This window comes from Tachypleus tridentatus, chromosome 1 (assembly GCF_004210375.1).
Source record: "Tachypleus tridentatus isolate NWPU-2018 chromosome 1, ASM421037v1, whole genome shotgun sequence".
In the NCBI taxonomy this organism is placed as follows: Eukaryota; Metazoa; Arthropoda; class Merostomata; order Xiphosura; family Limulidae; genus Tachypleus; species Tachypleus tridentatus.
This window is the reverse complement of record NC_134825.1, coordinates 141,534,612-141,559,505: the sequence shown is the minus strand read 5'-3', so window position 1 is coordinate 141,559,505 and position 24,894 is coordinate 141,534,612. Positions and strand designations below refer to the sequence as shown.

At 30.8% G+C, this 24,894-nt stretch overlaps 1 protein-coding gene across 1 annotated transcript in view; it reads left to right on the top strand.

Moving 5' to 3' along the window:
* LOC143225762 (histone-lysine N-methyltransferase EHMT2-like) overlaps window positions 1-24,894 on the top strand; it is a 28,689-nt gene that overhangs the window by 667 nt on the left and 3,128 nt on the right. Inside the window, 22 exon segments of the mRNA XM_076455733.1 lie at window positions 2-755; window positions 1,593-1,760; window positions 2,676-2,764; window positions 4,511-4,633; window positions 5,569-5,712; window positions 6,356-6,561; window positions 8,190-8,305; window positions 8,806-8,955; window positions 9,960-10,066; window positions 10,813-10,935; window positions 12,390-12,491; window positions 13,293-13,397; window positions 13,553-13,668; window positions 13,991-14,029; window positions 15,247-15,310; window positions 17,435-17,541; window positions 19,661-19,805; window positions 20,390-20,467; window positions 21,723-21,838; window positions 22,672-22,758; window positions 22,916-22,994; window positions 23,952-24,127. Of these exon segments, the coding sequence (XP_076311848.1) occupies window positions 2-755; window positions 1,593-1,760; window positions 2,676-2,764; window positions 4,511-4,633; window positions 5,569-5,712; window positions 6,356-6,561; window positions 8,190-8,305; window positions 8,806-8,955; window positions 9,960-10,066; window positions 10,813-10,935; window positions 12,390-12,491; window positions 13,293-13,397; window positions 13,553-13,668; window positions 13,991-14,029; window positions 15,247-15,310; window positions 17,435-17,541; window positions 19,661-19,805; window positions 20,390-20,467; window positions 21,723-21,838; window positions 22,672-22,758; window positions 22,916-22,994; window positions 23,952-24,127 (3,194 nt within the window).

Sequence of the window (24,894 nt, the reverse complement as noted above, 5' to 3'; positions counted from 1 at the left end):
AAACGGTTTTGAAAGCAATAACAGGGAAGAAGAAAAAAAGTCCAGGCACTTTAAGGGAGCTACATATGACTTGTACTTGAGTAAAAGAAAAAAGAAAAGCAGAGAGAGATTGGGTGAATATTCCCAACATAAAGATGATGCTTCTAGTATAGCTGGTACAGAAACAACAGGTAGCTATATTGATTCAGAAGAAGAAAGTAGCAGAGGAAGCGAGGAACTTAGAACCTCATCAGAATTATCCTTTCAAGATGATGAATCCGATTACAGTCGTTTGTCATCTGGAAGAAAGAGTGCTGAGATATCCACCAATGAGAATCGTGATTATATTAAAACAGAAACACCTGCTTTCCAAAGTGAACAAAAACCCGAAGGTTTGAGTTTAGCACACTCGCTGGAGAAACAAGACAATGATGACAACTTGACAGACAGTAAGACCCAACATCAGCGTGTAGGTGAGGCTAGTAAAAATGAGCAGTTGGAGGTTTCAGATAAGCCATGCAGTCCTGTTACTTCCCGCTGTCATGAAGTAGAAAGAGTTGAAGAAATGGAAGTGGACAATGAAGATTCCATTCCTACCAATGCTGACACTAAAGAAGATGCTGCAGTATTACCAACGGAAGAACCAGCCGTTCCCGAACCCTCTGATGTAGTGGTTGATAAGAATGTTAAAAAGGCTGAAGATGTCTCCATAATGAAGGATGTTTCTGATGAGAATATCATGGGAAATTCTGAAACTATTGAAAATGGTTCTTATGGTATGTTTAGAAATTTTGTTATTCATTGTTCTAGTTTAATTATTTGTTGACTACTTTTGTAGTCAAAAGAAAAAATAATACCTTTGGACAGTTAGTTTTAAGGCTATTAAACAGGTAACACTTGCTTCCTGTTCTGGTTTTCAAAATGATTATTTATGTTCTTTCTGTTAAAGTTTAAAATTTATCCTGTATATACACATAGGGAGTGAAAACAATGTGAAAATTGTACATATTTTAAATGGGAGACACGTGAGGTGTGAAGTATTATGAAACTTGTATGGAGCTTGAATGTGAAACCAATTTATCTTTCAATGTACTGTTTATTACTGAGGTTCAGCATGGCATCTGTTTTAGTATTTTATTGGTTGAATAATTCACTAGAATAAATTAATAGTATTGGTACTCCGTATTAAAATTCTATAAAACTATTGGATTAAGCTTAGTGCAATACGTATGGAGTTTATTTTTCATGTTTTTTTTGTGGCTTGATAATTTCTTTATAAAATGTATTTGTAATGTTTATTATCTCCTAAAATCCAGGTTAAATTTTTTCTTGGAAACAAATTATACTAAAATGTAAGTTATAAAACCATCAAGTTTTCAGCCTAAAGATTGTGGATGGTGAGCATCATTGTAGATTATATGTAAAAAATTATATTGACTCAAGTTAAAAAAAAAAAGAGAATAAAGATATCTTTTTTCCAGTGTTTAGTTTGTTTCTTAAAAGTTGAGAAATTAATATTTGTTTACCTTATCAATCATCAGATGGTAAAAGACAAAGTGCACGAGCCTGTTAAAATCATTTTTTAAAATCCATTTCATTCCTGGTTTTTACAGTTCCAATGGATACCAAATCGTTTACTTCGAGTATAGCTTCAAGTGTGAAAAGTAGACAGAGAGTAAAACGGCACTTATTAGATGACCACGTAGACATGGACTCCTTGAGCGTATCATCCTCTGTCTCCACAGGTTCAGACGTATTTGGACAGAAGAAGGCCAAGAAAGGTGATATGGGAGTTGCATTGTTAGCTGAAAATGTCACTCACTAATCTTATCACACTCATCAATTTATTTTATAAATGAGAGATAAAGAAATGAAGAGATATAAGTAATTTTCTGTTGCATTAGTCTTAGTTTAAATGTGATGCAATTAATTCTCTTTTGCTTTATTTACCACCTGACTTGTGACATGAGTCACATTTTTGTTTGTGTTTTAAATAAACATTAATATTTGCAAAACTAGGGGGTTTCAAGAAACAATCTCTAGTCTACATTTATATTTATTAGTAAATGTTTCTTCAGTAACTTAGTGGAGAAAAAAACGAATTTGTAACATTTATATAATTATTTAAATGTTTAAAATGTTACTTTGAATTAAAATTATCTTGAAAAATTATGAATTACATTTCGACTGTAGTAAATCATTAGAAAGTGTAATCCAATGTAGAAATCATGAAATTATTTCAGATGTCTTTTTTTTTCATTTTTTTGATTAACACAATTAAATAATCAACATAAGTACCTTCGAGCATTAATTAGTTTGATTGGTGCCACGTAAAATTGTCAGTTAATTGAAATTATGATAAAACCAATTGGTGTCACTGAAAAGTAAACTAATGTGTTGGTGTTTTTGATTATTCAGACTGTTCAAATAATCATAATACTGTTATTATTTTCCAGAAATTCACAAAGGTTTGGATTAACTGACAACTGTTACGACTCTTGAAGTAATCAACTACTAAATATTAATGATCTAGCCATTACTGTTTTTTCTATTATTCCAGAATTACATAATCAGCTAGTCAAATGTAATAAATGAATAAACGTGTTGATTAATTGTGGTTTAACAATTATTACGAATGGCCATCTAATTTAGCCAAGTATCTCCACTTAAGTTTTGTGTTTTTGGTGTAATTATAGCTTTCCGTGGCACTGTTGGGTCAGCAGTTGTTGTCCCAAGTCCTAATGATGATGCAGCTCCTGGACTTTTGCCTCGTGTAGAAATTGTGGTAAGCGAATACTTTTTTTACTTTAAATTATTATCACAATACATTTTCTACTTGCTGTGAACTTGATGGTATTCTCTGAATGTTCTATCAAAGAGAGTTCCACAAGAAATGGCAATATAAAATTTAGGGAGGTTGAGGGAAAAGAAATTTCATTTTGTCTGTTTATCGTTTGAGATGATGGACTTATAAACAAAGGTGTTCACAGTTTATTGAATGAAGAGCAGTATTTTACTTTTTTCATGTTGTTTTTTAGAACATACATTAACAGCTAAATTCAGTATGGATTATACTGTTTGGTTACAATGTGAGTTTCATTTTTGCTTTTGATTTTAATGAAGTCATCACAATTTCTAAATATTACTTTATCAGCTATGTAACACAGCATTTATTGTGCTTATATGACTAATATTAAGTGTGTACAAGAATGAACAGACTTTTCATAATATTATGTTTAGAAAAACTTAACTGTCAGTTGACAGTGTCACCTGTGTTAAAAGTGAGGACATAAATATTAATGTATTTGGGTGAAATTTTTAATTTGAAAAAATGTTTACAAGAGTTAGTTCAGAATTAATCAACTGTAAATATTTTTTGAAATTCATCTCATGAGCCATACAAGTAACATTATGTGGTCTAAGTTATATACCAGATGATACTAAATTCTGTTTACAAGCAGGTAATTTGCAAATAGAGACATATAGATAAAAATGTTTTGAGTTTTAATAATGTGGAATGAGTATGGAAGCTTACCCGTGAAAGTATTGGAAGTTATTCAAGGTAACATTCTTTGAAACTTAGGCCTGGCATGGCCAGGTGGTTAAGGCACTCAACTCGTAATCTGAGGGTTGGAGATTTGAATCTCTCATACCAAACATGCTCACCCTTTCAGCTGTGGGGGCATTATAATGTGAGGGTCAATCCCACTATTCATTGGTAAAAGAGTAGCCCAAGAGTTGGTGGTGGGTGGTGATGACAGGATGCCTTCCCTCTGGTCTTACACTGCTAAATTAGGGACGGATAGCGCAGATAGCCCTTGTGTAGCTTTGTGCGAAATTCAAACCAAACCCTTCAAAACTGTTATTAATAGCAATTGTGCACTACAAATGTTGGCTGCAAAGTGTGGAAAATAACAAATCAAGCATTTCACACCAATAATTTTCAGAATCATTCTCCTATAGTAACAGTTCTAAGCTGAATAAAAAATACCAAATGAAGCATTTCACACCAGTAATTATTAAAATCACTCCCCAAAATCAGCAGATTCAGGCTTAACAGAAAATAACAAATGAAACATTTCACACTTTAATATTTATCAAAATCACCCCCCTACTATCAACAATTTTAGGCTGAAATGTAGATGAGGAAACACTCTTAGCAGCTTAATGACGTGGTTGCAGATGGCTATTATTTATATTGCCAGCATGGACATACATGACAGTTGCCAGTTTGATGGCTTTATGTCTCTATTTACAAATTTCTTTACCCCAGTGCATTTGTTCAAGCCTCTGGCACACATCTCCTGTTGTATGATGCGAAAGATGATGTTCACCTGATGTAAGTAGATGTGTTGTAGGTTTTAAATAAAAATTACTTATCAAAACTAGGTCATTTTCTTTCAACAATTTTTATTTAAATTATCCTAAATCTGTGAAAGATGTATATTAATAAAATAATCTTATGAATCATATACATAATTTATAATATTTAAAATAATTTAAGAAGGTTTAAAATGATTTCATTTTACAGGTTGACAGCAAATTTCCACTGATATCAAGTTGCACATGCCAGGGGACTCCTTTAGATGCCAAAACCACTCAAACTGCTGAAGCCAAAATCTACTGCCAAGCTATAGATGCCATCAGTGGCAGAGTAAGAATAAGTGTTGATTCATTATTCAACTTTTGTTAAACAAGGTTCTTATTGTAGTTGACACTTAGACAACGTATGAAAATACTAATTTTAGTTACTGAAGAAAAAACTACAAGTTTAGATAATGTAAAAAAGTTACACCTATGAAGTTTAATTTTACATAAAATCTGAAATTGCAAATTCTTGGTAGTGCATATTTTTAGTTTCTGTTCATTTGAAACATGCTAGTTTACATAATTAAAATTATAAGGAAATAAGTAATATAAATCTTTTATCCATTGTGGTTTACTTTTAATCTTTAGAAAACTATGTGACTCAGAGTACTCAATATAGACTTTTTTTTTAAAGAATGATTTTAAATTCTCAGGTACAATAGGTAACATGTAACTGTCTTTTTAAAAGTTTGGTTATCATGTTTTGTGAAAAATATATGATGTAACTACTTCAGGAAATGCCCAATAGCAAGTGTTTGAATTTTGTTTGTGTAACTTTGTATTAACCCTAAAGTAAATACCTGAAGGAAACAGACCAGTGTTCAGTCAAAACATGAAGCATGTTTCCTAAAATAAATCTATGTCATTGTACATAGAAATCATTTGTCAGTTTACTATTGTAGTTATAATATGCTTCCTTACTCTAGTACGGCACACAGTGATTGATTTTAAATATTGTTATAAAACCAGTTTGTAAAGATACGGTACCGTCTAGGTTGGATGTTTTTAATATTGTGCAATACACAGCTGATAGCTTACAAGCCTTGTTGTGAAAAACAGTTTTTGATTATAAATGTTTTGCTAGAAAAGAAAAAACTTCAACCACAAAATATGTTTAGTTCTTTTTCACAGGTTAGATTTTTCTTTACCCATGTTTGCTTAGGTTTCTGATGTTCTAATTATAAAAGTGTAAAAAATTCTAACTATTTGATGTCTTTTCAGCTTGTTGGTTGCTGTAATCCTGTTACTTCGCATCAGCTTGTACGCCCTTCTGTAAAAATACCTTTTACTGCCATGTGTGAGGTCCACTTATGGCGACTTGCTCACCACCATTGCTGTCCCAGCTGTGGTGTCTTTTGTACTCAAGTAAGAGACAAGAAAATTGAGATTGATCAGAAAAACAAGGGTTTTCTTTTGTTAACCAGTTACTGAAGTTGGAATCTCCATGGATATAGAATAAACACTTAATGAGAGAAAGATAATATTAAAAGAATGTGTTGTTTTTGTTTTTTTTTGATATAGTGAATTATTTAATCATAAAATAATTTTATGTAGAGAAATGTGATGAACACTTAAGATCGTTTTACAAATATTATGTAAAAGTTAGTTATCCATTTGTAATGAATCTATGAATATAAGTAAAGCAGCTACAACTGTGGATGTGTGCTTTGTTAGAATAGTTGTTGGCCACCTGCACGTATAGCAGCAACAACAATAACTTTGAATCAGTTCTAAGTTTTGTCAACAGTCAATAAACATTGTGAAGTTAAAGTCTGGTTCACAGTACTGAAATGTTGATATATATTTTTATAGTTTGAGCTCTTATAACTATAAAAAATAAATGTTTTAGTGGGACATACAAAAGTACTAGTGAATTCTGTTGACTGTGAGTATTTCATTAAATGAAATTTATCTGTAACTAAAAAAGTCTCTCATGTTATATTTTGGCTTTTATGTCACATAAAACAAACATTTTTACTGTATTTATGAAATGATGTTTGCCTTTTAGGGAGACTTTATACAGTGTGTTACAACTAACAAAGGGAAGCGCCAAATACACCTCTTTCATAAAAGGTGTAAAACAATACAAGACAATGGAGAGGATCCCCAGTGTCCACACTGTGGCCGATCCTCAGGACTGAAGCCAATTCGTCTTGAACTGAACACTCCTACACCTCCAATTTTCTACCTCAGTCAAAAGCCATTGTTCACAGCGTAAGTCTTTGCAGGTTAAATATTTCAATTCTTTACGTTACTGACTGATTAAAAGTGAAGGTTTTATTATGAAGATCCAAATAAAACATTATTTTGATCATCCATCAAAACTTTTTCTCACACCTGTTTATTTCATTAGTACTACTGTTAGTATTTATACAGCATCACTACCTATTCACTTTGAATGCTGTTTATGTTTTTATAAACCAGCCTGTGAAACAGTGAAAGACTAGGATCATACGTAATTAGATTGAATTTATCCACTGTATCAAAATCGTAAACTACTTGGTCTCATAAAACGAGTTTACCTATGAATAATTTATCATTTAAGTTAACTTTGCACTCAAACTAATAGTAATGCAGTATGTACTAAAACCTGTGAATTTGAGGGTCCATGGTTAAGATCCCACTGAGGCTATGAGTTCATTCCAAGAGTAAGGATCAAACCATATTATTCATTCAGAGGAGCCCAAGAATTAATGGTTTCTGTCAATTACATCTATTCCCTCTAATCTATTGCTTCTAGGATATGCACTTTGCATGTGTGGCTGTTTTGATCATCAGTCACATTGGATCATCACCTGAACAGCTGATATACAGTCAAGAATAACTGAAAAGGTACAAGCTATTTATTAAAAAAAAAAACATTATTTTCATACCACATTTTGGCCATATTTTCAGTACACACACGCACAAATGAAACAAACTACAATAACTAAATTTACTGTTTTTTTGTTCAATTAAAAGTTACTTGATTGTGTTATGTTTTTGTGATTTGTGAAAATGATGCCTACTTCATTACATGAATGGCCTATTTGATAAAAATCCTGAAAGCAACACTGCTGTCTCGAGAGTTCAGAATTAGAGGTTGCTAGTGCATATAACACCAATGAGTACTTTGCAGTACTATTAAAAAAAAACATTTGAAGTGAATGTTCTAGTGATAGTAATGTTTCTCTTTTACAGTGAAAGTTACAATAAACTCTATTAAAAAGTTTAATAAACTTTTCTACCCAATGAAATACATGAAAAAATGAGAGGAAAGTTGTTTGAGGGAGGGAAAAAGAATATTTGTATATTTTGTTTTTTCTCTGTCTGAACAACATGTAGATAATTGGTTTAATATATATCTTATGAAACTACACTCATTAGGCCTTATTCTTCTACTTCTTGTAGTCGTGTTATATAAAAGAAGGCTTATATTTTCTTGAAAGAAACACTTTTCTTAAAGGAACATGAGTTCCAGTTGGATTATAAGTTGCATACAACTCAGAGCTGGCCGACAAATTACGTTTAGTATTCTTTGTGAGTCAGCAAAGCTGTCGACTAATGTTTAAAGAATGATTTTTCATGTAGAAATGTTTTTAAAATGTTAATCTTTCATTATATGGTGAATAGGGTAAATTCATCCAACGTATCAGTTGTTTGATGGGAACCACATGTTAGTTTACAAGAAAAATTTAATTTCCAACAAGGAAATTCAGAATATCTACAGAAATATAACATTGTAATCTTCATGAGGTATGTAATCTGGAAGAATTTAAAAGAAGGCTCCTTTTGTCTGTGCAGTTAAGAAAAATAAGTTAAAGAAATGCCTGTGTGTTTTTAAGTATACCCTTGATTTTCAGACCGAAAGCAAAGATGGCATTTTCAAGACAGGTAGAATCAAAAGAGGAAGAAGAGGAAGAAACGGTTCCTTCAAGATCATTTAAGGTTCCAGATACAGGAAAAGTTTTATCGTCTGGTAAGTAGAATTTGTAAGACCTGTACAATTAAAGAAACATTTTACGGTGAAGAAACTGAAATTTGTACAGGTAATTTACTTAACTCTGTAAATGTAAAGATGCGCTGAGTTATTAGAAAACAAGAATATAACACTTTTATTGATAAGCAGAAAACAAAGAGGATTGTTAACCTGAAGATGATTTAGGAAGGTTGAAATGTTGTTTTCTGCTTATCAATAAAAGTGTTAATACCCATACCAGTTGTTCTGAGATACATTTTTATTTCATGTGAGTTTCTTGTCATCAAGAAGAAGATAACATATTGGGATTACACAAACTTGAACTGTTAAGGTAAAACTATCATGTTTTGACAGATTCATGTATTTAGAACCAACTTGCATAAGGGAAGGATGAATTAATGCACTCAGAAGTTAACTACTGTATAATTTTTATTAATTTCTGAGTTGGTTGGAAGAATGTTTGTCTGACCAGAGTTCTAATAGCTACCACTCTTTATCAGCTGGTTTACCTCTCGGGCCAGATAGAACTCAGCTTGAGGCACTCCTGGTGGCTTTAGCTAATGATAAACTACAGAATGTGAGATATACTGTTAAGAGCTTTTATGCTTCAGCAAAGGCAGGGAATGTGGAGAAAATACTTCAGCTGATTGGTAAGTATTGCAACTAGAAAACACGTTCTGTAATATTTTTTTCACATTTCCCACTATACTCAACATTTTCTTCCTATCTAAACCTACTGTCTATTTAAATACAGAGTGTTCGGAAAGTCACTGTGCAGTTTAGTAATCATATGTTATTCAGTTTATTTCAAACCAGCAATTGATAGTGGTGTTTAGAAACAAAATAAGAAGGATCCAGGCCTGTATTGATGCCAACAGGGGTCACTTTCAACATTGTTTATAATTGTCATTCATATTTACCTTCTGGATTCTATATTGAAACATGTCTGTTAATAAATATATAAGTGCATAGTGACTTTCTGAACACCCTGTAGATGTGTGACCAAAATCTAGTTTTTAAAGATAAGATTAGTTTAAAAACAAACAGCAAAGAATTTTAAAATTATTTTTAGAAGATTTATCTACATATGTATGTAATAAAGTTAAAACCTTGCTCAAGTCATTTTATTATACTTCATTCTGAAAGTATTCCAGTTTTGTTTTTTGTTGTTGTTTCATTTTTTCTATTTTGTAATTTTTATGGGAAAATGAAAGTCCAGTGAAGGTAATGAATTTGAGCAGATACAGTTAATGTTTATAGTATTCAACTTGGAAGATTTTAAGTCTCTCTACAGTATTATGTTTCATTGAGAATTGATATAAACCAGGAATTATAACGGTTAACATTACCAACTTTTGTTAACAGTATAAATAATTAATCTTTTCCTTTCTTCACTGTGTGATAAGTGTTTTGTCGTAAAATTTATATCACATGTGAACTGTAATTGCTTTAAACCAAAGTCCCTATACCTGAATTAATTCATAACTTTTTAAATACAGAAATTATACATAATGAGATTTCTTTGTTGTTGGTTGTTTTGTTTGGGGGAAAGGAAGTTGGTAGTTTTATCATAGGCAGGCTTTTTAATTTTCAGAAATAACACTTGTTCATTCAACAGTAAATTCTTGTATTGTTTACATTTTTATGAAATTAGCACTGGGTTTTGATCCCAACCACAAATTTGAAGACCATGACAATGAGACACCTCTTCACATAGCAGCCAGTTCTGGACATTTGGTTGTTGTTCATCTTCTACTTCAGGTAATTTTGGTTTAGTGTTTACACAGGAAAGATGATTGTGTAGCTTTGTGCTAAAATAAATATGAGCATTATAATATATTCAGTTAAGGTTAATGTGAAATATAAATTTAAAAAAAAAGGAAACTGGTTCTTACTACAATTAAATGATGTTTAGAATCTGTTTGAATATTTTGATGAACATAGTTTTGGAAGTTTTAGAGTATTAAAATTAAACTTACTATTTATTATTTCAGATTTAATTGTATAGTTTAATATTTATTTTTATCATGGCTTCATGATTAGGGACACTCGATTCACGACCTGAGGATCATGGATTAAAATTCCTGCCTTTTCAGGTTTGGGGTTGTTATAACATGACAATCAATCCTATTATCAGTTAGTAAAAGAGTAAAGCAGTAGTTGGTCACGACTAGCTGCCTATCCTCTAGTCCATCACTGCTAAATAAAGGATGGCTACTGTGCAGATCATTCTTGTATAGCTTTGCATAAATTTAAAACAAACTGAACTGAAATTGAATGGAAATAAACTAACAACAGTTCACTGAACCATTAAAAAGAACAGATACACATAATTGGCCTGGATTAATTATTATAATTAGTATAAAAACTAGATGTGTAACTAGGTTATACTCTCAAGAAGTAAATGCATACAATGTGATTGTTTTGTACTTTAAAATATAAACACGGTGATTTTGCAAACATTAACAAGTTTGATGTACTGAAGACAAAACTGATTCATATTGTAGGCAGGAGCTGTCTTTGATCACCTAACCAACCAACTATATACCCCTCTGATGTATTCTGTGGAAGCTGGACATACTTCAGTGGTCGAATACTTGGTGAAGGCAGGTGCTCAGCTTGATGCCAGGGTAAGAACTATACATTCTCTTAAAACAAAAGTATAATTGCAAACCAAGGACTTGTAGATTATGTACCATATTGAATAAGGTGTAATTGTCATCTGTTAGTAATATCCTCACATCTGAACTTAGAACTTAAAGTGTGTATCAGGATAAAGAAAATGTAAATATATATGGGTAAAGTAATGTAAGACCTATAAATAATATACCTGTGATTAGTTACCTATGTTTTTAACTAAAGCTAGATTGTTAGATTTTTAACCAATCACAGCCAGGTATTGAGAATATACATACATAATAATTCTAAATTTACTTAAACAGTTTTAACACAATTTAATGTTTAGGGACAAAAAGGGACCTACTGGTCCATCTTGGTTGTCCCATCCTCTGAGCCAAATTAAAACTATTTAAAAAAAATAAAGTAACCCTTATCATTCAAATAGTTTTCAAGCTTTCTTTTAAATTCACTTAAATTTACTGTCTCCACAACATTCAAAAGTAAACCACCCTGTTAGATAAATAAAACTATCTCAGCTGAACATGATTCCTACATTGCCATAATTTATATGTGTCCCTAAGTCTTACTATTCTCACTGTTAAATATGAAAAACAAAGATGGTGCATCAACTTTGTCAATTCTCTTTACAATCTTAAAAACCTCACTTAGATTCCCCATAACTTTTTATCCCAGAAAATGTTTTCATGGTAAATCATATCTGTTTGAAATTTATAAAAATGTTATTCAGTGGCAAGTTGGTTGAGTGGGTGACAGCAAAATATTTCAACAACTCGTATTCTTACTGATTGAATACTGTTGTTAACTTTATCATAACTAAACAGCTTAAATACAGTAGCTTATTATTGATAACATATATATTTATAGATAAATCTCATTCAGGAGTATTATTAACAAAAATATTGGTACTTAACATGACAGAAGTAAAGGTGAAATCATTGTGAAGTCAGGTTATCTGTAAAACTCAGTTTCTGTGGTTTGTAACTAGAAGTGGCAAATGCTACTATTGATAAAATAAAATACAAATAGTAAGTCATGTTAAAACCTACTGTTTAAAATTTTTTTTTTATTCTTAATTTTTTTAAATGAATAAAATATTTTAAGACATGAAGTATTTTGAATGTTTTGTCTGTTTTTTTTTTCAATTTTCAAAAGTCACAACATAAAATTAACAGAATAACTAAATTAAATTGTATGAATTTTTTAAGTCGAAACCAGAAATATTTTTTTTGGTTCATACTAATTAAATGCAATTTCATTGTGTATTTTTACTGTGGGTAATTAAAAAAAATCCTCTAATCTGAAAAAGGTCTAGTTTGTGGTTAAGGCCTAAATGTAATCCAGTATAATATTTTTGATGTTCTGACATTGGTGTTTAACTAATTTTATTGAGATAGATCTATTAATCAGTTTCTCAGCATTTGTGATACCAAATTGACCTTCACAGGGAGAAGATGGAATGACAGCTCTACATCTGGCTGCTAGGTGTGGTAATGTAGAAATATGCAAAGTGTTATTGGATACAGGAAGAATTAATGTTAATATTCAGGTAAAGATAATTGAGTTTATAAGAAAATATCCTGAATATCTAATATAAAAAGCAGTTAAAACAGAAGAGAAATTGACTTTGTGTTTGAATACATGAGTTTTGATATAAAGTATTTGTGTGTGTGAATTGAACAGGCTTAGTTTGTGACCAGTCTGGAATGTGGTGGAGTTAGGCATTGATAGAGGAACGTTAATGTGAATGAGTACCTCAATAATATACATTTTTTAAAATAGTATTGTGTACTGTGTCATCTAGTTTCAGGTGGAAGCTCTTATTTTAAAATGTGTTACGTTATGTGCTTAACAAACCAATTATCGAAATTCTTCAACATAAAACAGATCTTTAAATCTTTGCTGGTAAAGTATGATCTGTCTACTGGTAGCAAGTGTGATGCTACGTTGTAGCATTAACTTTAATTATATGGATCAGTCTTAGCTGCATTGCAATGACATTATTTATTAAGCTCTAAAATAAAAAAAGATATTGATACGTATGATGTTTTGGTTTTCATTTGCTTACTTCAGTGAACATATATAGGACTAATGCAACTAATTGATGTTTCTAAGTTATTAAGTAGAAAAGATGATGAGACACTAAAACTGAATATAAAAGCCTAGTGTTCTTTTGATTAAGATTACTGGTGGAATTTTCAGCAATAAGTAGTGAATCAAGTGATAAATTTATTTTTAGTAAAAAGAAACCTATATTTTAAGTAAACTATCAAATGTCAGTAAAGTAAAACGACTTCCTATTACCTAAATAAACTTGTTTTGCTATTATAAAGGTGTTTTTTACTTTTAGGATGATGGAGGCTGGACTCCAGTCATCTGGGCTTCGGAACACAGCAAGCCAGCTGTTGTAAGACTGTTATTGGAGCGAGGAGCAGATCCTAATTTAAGAGATAACGTGAGTTTTATTCATGTGGTAATTTGATATTGTTTCATTTGTGTCATCAGTTTGTATGTTATAAAATCAGCTAAACTGTTTTATTATCAGTGACATCTTTTAATAAGTTATTGCTTGCATTGATTCTGAAGAAAATACTTGTCTTTAAATCCCAGGAAGAAAACATAGCACTGCATTGGTCAGCCTTTTCTGGATGTTTGGAGATTTCTCAACTATTTCTGGATATTGGTTGTGATTTAGGAGCTGTTAATGAACATGGTGATACACCATTGTAAGCTAGTTTTTGATAACATGTGTTTTGTTTGTTATTGTATGAATCTGTAGTAATTGTTTTATTGTTAACTAACATTTATTTGACCTGTTGGCTAGAGGTTAATCATTTTTCACTGTTACTACAACAATAAGTATTGTGTATTAATAGTTGTGTAATTATTTGCTGTTACCTGCAATCATGTTAGACAGTATACTTGTTTACTCTGTTGTGCATCATGGGTTGCCTGAAACAACCTAAAACTACATGCTTATAGTTAGTTTCATATATATATTGTAAGTGATAAACAACAATCTTATAAAAACATTCCGCTTTTTTTCAGGCACATTGCATCTCGACAAGATAATTATGATTCAGTGGTGTAAGTATCAAAATAAAATTCATGAGAAGATTATTTAAGACAATGTTGCATTAATTATTCATTACATTATTCTATTTGTACAGTTAATTTTGTAACAAAAAATTTAAAAGGATTTTACTGTGGTGTAGAGGACATATTAATTTTTAAAGAAATCGACTAATTTCGCCGTAAAAACAAATTTATTATATAATGATGTCTTCTTTTATTTTTGAACAATTTTTAATCAGTTTACTGTTTCAGTTATGTCTAAGAAGCTATTAGTAATGTTTTTACTTTAATTATACAAATATTCTTATTGTTTTAAATAAACAGTTGGCTGATGTAGTCCCAAACTTGTACAGCTTCACTGTACATATTCTACGTTCAATATATCATTTTCTTATTATTCACCACTGAACAAATTCCCATTGATTGTTGCTATATGTATATATAAAAATCAAATTTAGATAAATGTGTAAAAAAATTCTTTTATCTGCCCCACTCTTTGTGATCCAATGCACATTTTAGTCATCTAGTTGAGTTACTTGTTTTAGATCCATTTATACCACTTTTTGCTAATATTTATCTTGCATTTTTCATCCTCAATTAGTTTTATTAACAATGTTGATTTAAATGATATCTTTGGAGTACTGCATATAGTTTTGTGTTGTTTTTTTCTATTTTTAATCATGTGGTCTTATTAGAACTTTTAACATAGAAATTATCTTCCTTTACAGAAATTAACTAATTTCTACTGAATATCTAAATGGTCAGAGTGAGATTGGTACTGTTACTACTGGGCATAGTATGATTGCTTTTGTGTGTGTATGTATGTGTAATACACTTTGGTTGGTTGGATGCTAACCAATCAGTTTAAATTGTCAATATGCGACTACTAATGTGGCACTGATTATTTTGACATAATAAAGGGGGGTGATATTCCATTATTATTTGCCTTTTATATATTCTCCCCCTTTTGTTTACTTCATTATTTTCAATACTGTGTGAGTGTGCAGGCATAACAGTATAATGACTATTGCAAAATGACACAGTAAATAGGAATTTATTGTTTTAGAGGATACTACTGTTAAGTGCCTAAAGAAAATATTTAATTGTTGAATTTTATTGCTCTGCTTACTTTATGATAATAATATTATTAAGAGAATAACTGAGAACTACCAATCATTGTGTTTACATTTACAAACAAACAAGCTATAAATTTATTTCTACGTTTGTAGTCTGTTTCTTGCACGAGGAGGAAATGTTGAAGCTTTGAACAAAGAAAATGAGCTTGCTATAGCTGTAAGTACTTTATTATAAACTACAGATTGTGTTATGCAGTAAACATAACATTTGTATACCTGGTTCTAAGATACTGGTCTGATTGTTCGTGTTGTACACAGTAAACATAACATTTGTATACCTGGTTCTAAGATACTGGTCTGATTGTCTGTGTTGTACACAGTAAACATAACATTTGTATACCTGGTTCTAAGATACTGGTCTGATTGTTCGTGTTGTACACAGTAAACATAACACTTGTATACCTGGTTCTAACATACTGGTCTGATTGTTCGTGTTGTACACAGTAAACATAACATTTGTATACCTGGTTCTAAGATACTGGTCTGATTGTTCGTGTTGTACACAGTAAACATAACATTTGTATACCTGGTTCTAAGATACTGGTCTGATTGTTCGTGTTGTACACAGTAAACATAACATTTGTATACCTGGTTCTAACATACTGGTCTGATTGTTCGTGTTGTACACAGTAAACATAACATTTGTATACCTGGTTCTAAGATACTGGTCTGATTGTTCGTGTTGTACACAGTAAACATAACATTTGTATACCTGGTTCTAAGATACTGGTCTGATTGTTCGTGTTGTACACAGTAAACATAACATTTGTATACCTGGTTCTAAGATACTGGTCTGATTGTTCGTGTTGTACACAGTAAACATAACATTTGTATACCTGGTTCTAAGATACTGGTCTGATTGTTCGTGTTGTACACAGTAAACATAACATTTGTATACCTGGTTCTAAGATACTGGTCTGATTGTTCGTGTTGTACACAGTAAACATAACATTTGTATACCTGGTTCTAAGATACTGGTCTGATTGTTCGTGTTGTACACAGTAAACATAACATTTGTATACCTGGTTCTAAGATACTGGTCTGATTGTTCGTGTTGTACACAGTAAACATAACACTTGTTCTTGTATACCTAGTTGTAAGATACTGGTCTGATTGTCTGTGTTGTACACAGTAAACATAACATTTGTATACCTGGTTCTAAGATACTGGTCTGATTGTTCGTGTTGTACACAGTAAACATAACACTTCTTCTTGTATACCTAGTTGTAAGATACTGGTCTGATTGTTTCTGTTGTACACAGTAAACATAACACTTGTTCTTGTATACCTAGTTGTAAGAAATTGGTCTGATTGTCTCTGTTGTACACAGTAAACATAACACTTGTTCTTGTATACCTAGTTGTAAGATACTGGTCTGATTGTCTCTGTTGTACACAGTAAACATAACACTTGTATACCTAGTTGTAAGAAATTGGTTTGCTTATCTCTGTTGTACACAGTAAACATAACACTTGTTCTTGTATACCTAGTTGTAAGATACTGGTCTGATTATCTCTGTTGTACACAGTAAACATAACACTTGTATACCTAGTTGTAAGATACTGGTCTGATTGTCTGTGTTGTACACAGTAAACATAACACTTGCTCTTATATACCTAGTTGTAAGAAACTGGTCTGATTGTCTCTGTTGTACACAGTAAACATAACACTTGTTCTTGTATACCTAGTTGTAAGAAATTGGTTCGCTTATCTCTGTTGTACACAGTAAACATAACACTTGTATACCTAGTTGTAAGATACTGATATGATTGTTTCTGTACAGAAGTTGAAATGATTTTTTTGTTAGTATTAGTTAGTATGGATTATTTTATCAGTTGTCATCTTTGTTTTAAAAATATATCTTTATTATTAAATATGGAAATGGACTGAGGAGGTAATGAAAAAAAAGGTTAAATACATTATACTACAGCATATGCTATAAAAGTAATAATACGTTTTAGCTTCAGAGCATATCATAGACTAAACCTACTACTATAATTTATTTAAATTTGTGGGTTTACTTACACAAGGAGACTCTACTATAATTTATTTAAATTAGTGGGTTTACTTGCAGAAAGAGACTACTACAGTCTAGTTTTATGGGTTTACTTGCACAAGGAGATTTTACTATAATTTATTTAATTTTGTGGGTTTACTTGCAGAAAGAGACTACTACAATCTAGTTTTATGGGTTTACGTAAGCAAGGAGACTTTACTGTATATCCATAGCTTTAGTTGTGCTACAGATATATTCTTTTTCACTGTTTTTCTTACTCTGCAGTGTTGTCTGAATCAAAATTCTCCCACGTGGATGGTTTTGAAGATGAATAGAGAATTAAAAAGGTTAACTGCTAACAGGATACACCGAGCCGAGAGAATTGTGCAAAGGTAAGCTTATGAGAACTAAAGAAATAAACTTTGCCAGAATTTTTTAATTTATCTTGTTCAGTGACAAAATAGTTAGTGGAATTAATTCTCATGTTTTTGAAGCTGTAATTTGAGATCCAGATGTGTATGTATCTAACATACATACTTTTGTCCTTGCAACAAAATGTTTATTCTTCAGGAATTGTCTAATTTTTAATAGATGGTCAGTGTGTAAAATAAAGCTAAAGGTTTTCAATATCTTAAGGAAACATTTGAAATATGGAGTAATGAAGATGTTGGGATGTTTCAACAATAAATAATGATTAAAAATATAGTAATTTGTTACTACTAAATTAATTCTTTCTGTATAAAGTGAACAAATTAATCCACCTTTGAAAGGTAAAATTATACATACAGTAACTCATTTACTAAGCACATCTGTATGAAATCTGGTAAACTTTGAATGATTCTAATTATAACTGTTGCAGTGTTTCATGCATACTATTTGACTACAAACTGTACTAATGCATTTTTAGACATTTTGTTTCAATTGGATAAACTGAAAATTTTAATTTTTACATATTTAGTTACTTTTGTTAAAAAAATATATACAATTAAATATGATATTTCCGAATTATATATGTAAAAACAGCTCGTTTGGGTTGAGAAAATATTTTACGTAGAAGAGAGAACAATGTTTCGATCTTCTTTGGTCATCGTCAGGTTCACAAAGAAAGGAAGAGGTAACTGACCGGAAGCTGACCACATGTTTGAAAGAGGTTGTGTAACATGAGTGTTGGAATGTAGAGAGTGGTGTTAGATTTTGAATATATAATTTATTTTATTATATTTAATATTGGTATAAAGACGTTTCTTTATATTGGTTTATTTTGGGTTTAAGTTGTATAAGTAAGGCTTCTCTAATTTTGCATTTGTTTATGTTTGTTTCTTTATTTAGTATTTGAGTGTTTTCTATGGTTACGTTGTGTTTATTTGACTTGCAGTGTTCGAAAATGTGTGAAGGTGACTTTTTATGTTCTTTGAATCTGGTTTCTATTTTTCTACTTGTTTCTCCAATATAGAAGTCGTGGCAGTTATCACATTGTATTTTATAAATAATGTTAGTGTGATGTTTGTCAGTGTAGTTTTTACATAGTATAGACCTCAGTTTTGTGCCTGGTTTTTGAATAAATTATGGTATTAACTGGAATGCCATATTTTGTTACTAGTTTTTGCCAAATGTTGGTTATTTGTCTGCTGATATCGGGAATATATGGTATATAAATTATAATTTTAAAATCTAACACCGCCCTCTACATTCCGACACTCAGTTACACAACCCTATGGACATGTGGTCAGCTTCCAGTCTGTTACCTCTTTCTTTCTTTGTGAACCTGACGATGACCGAAGAAGGTCGAAACATTGTTTGCTCTTCTGCGTAAAATACTTTCTCAACTCGAACGAGCCGTTTTTACATATATATTTCTCTACAAGTGGGTTTTCTTGACATCACTGATATACGAATTATATATAATATATATATATATATTAGGTTCGTTTCACACACGTTTGCTACAGTTCACTGGCCCAGTTGAAATGCAGAAGAGTTCTTTTTGAGATCAAAATGTAGATAAAATAAAAAGTTGAATTATAAAGAAAGCTTTTAATTCTAAGTTTATTGGCATTCAGTGATTATGAAGTTTAAAGTTCAAATGTAAATTAGTATTTAGTTGTGACACAAGCTCTCTTTTTCCTTCCATAATTAAAAAGTGAGAATATATATTTCATTATCTTTGAATGTATAAGGTGCTCTCATTTTAACTCTATAATAATAAAGGTTATAATGACATGCAGGTATTTCACATATTTCAATATACACATTTATAGTTACCTTGTAAAACATTTTACACTCTCATTTAATTTAAGCCATGCCACGTCATTAGAAATCATGAAAGAATCTTTGTCATGTATTTTGTTGAATTCTATTTTGATTTGTCTTAATAAGAATGTGAGTCACAGGTGTGATTTATGTGAAGAACATATTGATATATTTTATGTAAACATTTATTAAATGAACCAGAGAAGGCAAGATGTTAGATATTAAAAGATTCAGTTAGTGATAAAGTTTCACGTTATTTAGAGACATTTCACGAGGCAAAGAGTTAAACCCTATTCAGTGTGTCAATGGACTGGACAGTGAGGGAGCTCCTGATGATTACCTGTACATAGTAGACAACTGTGAAACGTCTCCAATTAATATTGACCGAACTATTACATCACTGCAGGTGAGTTTGTGGTCTTTCATGTATACATTTTATTGTATTAGGTTTATGAGATTTGTCTCCTTCATTGTCACTGGTTCTTGTCAGGGAAATTATTCGATTAATACTTGATATTATTGGTACAAGGTGAAACTCCATAATTACAGAATTCAAGAAAACAAGGCAGTTGTATGTTTCAAAATATTTCATAGATGTTTGTGTATTTCAAATATGTTTCAAAGGCAGTTGTGTATGTTCAAAATATTTTAAAGACAATTGTACATCTCCAAGGTATTTCATTTACTATGACTGGTTTTGTCAGTAAAGGATATGCATTTCTTGTCCCGATATCTTACTGTTACAAGTTAAGTGACGTGTTTTCTGTGTTCCCATATTTTACTGTTATAAAGTAATAAGGATTGTTTTTGTTTATACTTGACATGTATTTAAAGTTAATAATGAAAATACATGATATGTTTGGCATGTTGTCATAACAGTAATGGAAAAATGAATAAGAAACTCCACAAAACATATTTTCTGTTATTTTGGATTTGATTCTAAGTTATCAAGGGTTATGTAGGAATGATGTGTATTTGTGATTTTCACAGAGCTGTCGTTGTGAAGATGATTGTACATCCCCTAGTTGTACTTGTGCCACCATAAGCTTCAAGTGTTGGTACGACAAGGTAAGATTTCTGGTGAAATGTGTTTGTTATTGAAAATTTGTCGTTACAACAACAGAAAGAGTTTTATAAATTCAGAATACAGGGCTTTTATTATATGAACAATGATGCAAGGAAACTGATTTAATTTTTAGGTATTATAAAAGCAGTGTGGAAACTTGTGGTTCATTGTGGAAATGTACTCATATACCAGTTTCGAACTGTTACTGTTTCCTCAGAAGAAGAAAAAAAATGTATTTATTGGGAATGGTTTGAGTAAAGTGAATCTCTCACACAGAGTCCCGAGTCAATAAACTCTGATGATTACTTGCGTCACTTGGTTTGTATTTTAGGTTTCACTTTTGAACAGCAAGGCAGAAGAAGGTGACAGAGTAACATGATTAAGTCAAATTAATATTGTGAAAATAACTTTGGTTATTAATTACTGTCTTCATGTAATTGAAATATTAACACTACTCTTTCTCATTTATTTTTGATTAATTCAAGTTTGTTCAGCATAATATGTTAGAAACACAGCTCATAAAGATAACAAACCAACTGAAGTTGTTATGTCTGGTTATTACTATTTTAAATTACTTTACCTATTCAACTTTTGAGTGAGAATCTCAAGACGTTCACAGAATATCAAATTCAATTTATTTTCGAACTGTTACGTGTAGATATCAGAGTGGGATTTGTCGTATTTCACAATAAAAATAGGCCTTCGGAACAAGTCACTGCTGAATGAATTACTTTTAGGCAATGCATTTCTGTTAATAAGAACTGTGCAGTGACACAAAATAGCAGCCAGATATTTAAGCAACTGTAAAAAGGAAAATCCTAAATCTTTGGACTAGTTGGCATTGATGATAAGGGTTGACGTATTGTATGTTGTTTGAAATTAGTTTCAAGTTGAATGAATTCAAAACGTGAAAGGAAAGTTTAAATGTGGTTGTGCTGAATCTGTTTGTTTTTTATGACAGGTTACTTGAAATATTGAATGACTGTGAAATGAACTTATATCTCCAATCAAAAGTAACTGGTGTTCTAATTTTTTTTTTCTTTTGGTAACAAGTTTGGTTATATCTGATTGTTATATGTTTAACAAACTGAAAATAAGAAACTTATTTTTCAAAATGTTACTGCACTTTTAGATTGCGTATGTGTATGTATGTATATATCTGTGTGTGTTTGTGTGTATATACACAAATATGTATGTTTCATTGTAACTTTAAATAACATCATAATTAATTTATTAAATGCTAATTTTGTTCTTCAGGAGGGACGTCTTCTACCTGAATTCAACATGTTAGACCCACCAATGATATTTGAGTGTAACAGAGCCTGTTTGTGCTGGAAGAACTGTAATAATCGACTACTGCAGCACGGAATCACGTAAGTTATTTTGATCACTTTCTGATCATCACATCCTTAGGTTTGGTGGTGTGGTTCTTTTTTGTTAATCAAGTTTGATTCACTTCTTGTTTGTGAATAATCTAATTTGTTTTGACCAGACTGACAACGTTCAAATATATTTTATTGGTAGTTCGTGTAGAAGGGTTAGCGTATCTACAAGTCAACCTAGAACAGTACACTAAATTTGGTGTTTGTGTTTAAATTATTTTGTCCTTAAAAGTACACCAATACTGAACACAAATCGAATAAAATTGTAACATAAAGTAACTTATAAGCCTAAAACATAGAGGAAGTTGACTTATGAGTGTTAATATTTTTATGATAATTATCGTTATGACCTATGTATCAACAATTAAAGTGATGAGCTCTTTTTAAGAATTTTTTTTCTTTTTCAGTTAAAATTTGATTTGATAACATCTGTTATAGAATTTTGTCCACTTATAAAAGGAGACATTAACAAAATGTATATGTAATTCTGAAAAATAACAAATGTGACAGTTGAAAGCTACTAGAATTTGACCATAAGTCATATATATTTCTTTATTTATTTAATGTTCACTCCTGGTTGTGTAAGGTTTTTCTTTAGTAAAGAATCTTCAATGATGAAATACTGCCAATTTTTCATAAATATGTATCTTTGAAGTAAATTTAGTTCTTCAACAGAGGGCGTGACATCAAAAAAATTGAAAATTTTTACGTGTTAGTCCTAAGTGCTATAAAAATACTTATTCCTCCCCAAATTTTGTAACTTATTATTAGTTTATTTTCTTGACTGTGTATAAATATTTGTAATTTTTATTCTGTATTCTTAGATGCAGACTGCAGTTGTTTCGAACTAAGGGGAAAGGTTGGGGAGTCAGAACACTGAAAGAAATTCCTAAAGGAACCTTTATTTGCGAGTAAGCAAGTTAATTTTGAAATCATAAGTTTTGGTTCATAGTTAATCATTTATAAATAGTACATGTTTTTAATTCTTGTAATTTTCACATAAGATTAAATTTTGGAGTTAAGTGTATTCTGGGAAGTTTATAATAAAACTTTTGGTATTTTACCTAGGTATGTTGGAGAAATTATTTCTGATTCTGAAGCAGACAAGAGAGAAGATGACTCCTACCTCTTTGACTTAGACAACAGGGTACCTTCATCTTTTATGTTGTTTGTTTGTTTGTGTTAAAGTCTTGAGTGTATATGTACGTATACTAAGTAAACTAAATATTTATTTAAAATGGCTATTTTTGATCATTTGTTTGGTTGGTATATTACACAATATTTTGAACTTGTAAAACGATCAAATTTTTAATTTTATTTTTGTAATTCTAATTGTGAAGAAAGAAAGAAAGATGGAATGGAAATACCCTGATAATAGAAATTAAAAAACCAGTTTTTTTATCTTATTTATTTGAGCATTAAAGAATTTCTTCAATCTTGTATGATAAGTAGTTATAAAACTGGTGGTCTTGTAAAGAACTGTTTTTTATTCCGAGGTAAGAATTTCACATAAATATTTATTCTGGTTAATGTAAAGTGTGTTTGAAACCTTTTTACTGTTTCAGAAACTGTTTCTCCTTTTGGAATTACAAAGAATACAGTTTTTAAAAGTATGGTACACAGTGTTTATATTAATATAATTCAGTAGAATTTGTCCTCATTTAACACAGAACTAAGCTTATAATGCATGTTATATATCTTTATGGAAAAAGATTTGAACTGTGGGTTTTCAAAAAAAGTGTACACCCTCCTTCTGATCAGCTTTCTTTTGGCCTGGTGGTTAGGGCCCTAGACTCTTAATCTGTGTGTTACAGGAAAAAAAACAGTCCCCAAGTGTGCTCATCCGTGTTGATAAAATGTCTGTAAGTTAGTGGTTGGTAATATAGAAGATTTTTCTTGCTCTAGGCTGTCACTTGTAAATTAACTACAGATAACTCTTGAGTAGCTTTGCATGGAATTCTACGAAACAAAGTTTTCTTCTAGTACAAAACAAAGATAACTGTGAAGATTTGCAGAAGTATTTTTATGTTGCTAATGTCAGTGTAATGTAGGATGTATCACATTGACAGTGATAGTTTTAAGTTTTGTTTGATCTCCTCTTTAGGATGGAGAAACATTTTGTCTTGATGCTCGTTACTATGGAAATGTTAGTCGTTTTATCAATCACCTTTGTGAACCAAACTTAGTGCCAGTGAAGGTGTTTGTGGATCACCAAGATTTGAGCTTTCCTCGTATAGCCTTCTTTAGTTCCCGTGATATTCAACCACAAGAGGAATTAGGGTAAGGTTTATGGTCTTTATCTTCCTTCTGTATCCTAATGTTAGAGGAAAAAAGTGTGAACAGTGATGTGTAACAGCAGATACAAGCATGTTTATAATACCCATTTGTATTGTTTATATGAATGTTTGGAAACTTAATTGACATGGTTATGTGTGAACTTATAATTGATGAATTATTTTTGAATAAAAAAATATCACTTTCAGTCATGTTTTAAACATAAAAGTGTATTTTTAGTTTTTCTCTAATAAAGAAACGCAAGTTAAGTATTTTATTTTTTCATATTGTGACTTTTATGTACCCAGTGAAATTTTCATATGTGCATCACTGTTCTTGAGCTATACAGCCAAAACAAATTACAGTTGTGAGCAGAAAACCAAATGTATCTGATTTATTGTATTGTATTTGTTGTTTTATAATCACAAGAAAACTTCTCATAATATTAATTTACTGATTTTACCCTCTTAAAACAAAACTATAACAAATTAAGTATTGAATGTATTTGATGTTTATAAGTCCTGAATTAATACACTTTAGTATTACTTCCATATTTATCCTTACAAAATACTAGTGTTTTCAGGAGTTTGTGAAATTATATATTAAGAACTGACTAAGGACAAAATGCTTATACACTATTAAATATCAATTATTTCTGTTGTTCCTGACAGCTGGTAGTAACAGCTTATAACCTGAAGATGACCTAAGAAGGTCAAAATGTTGTTCTTTGCTTTATTAATAAGTGTTAATACCTGAGATAGAGTTTTACTTCA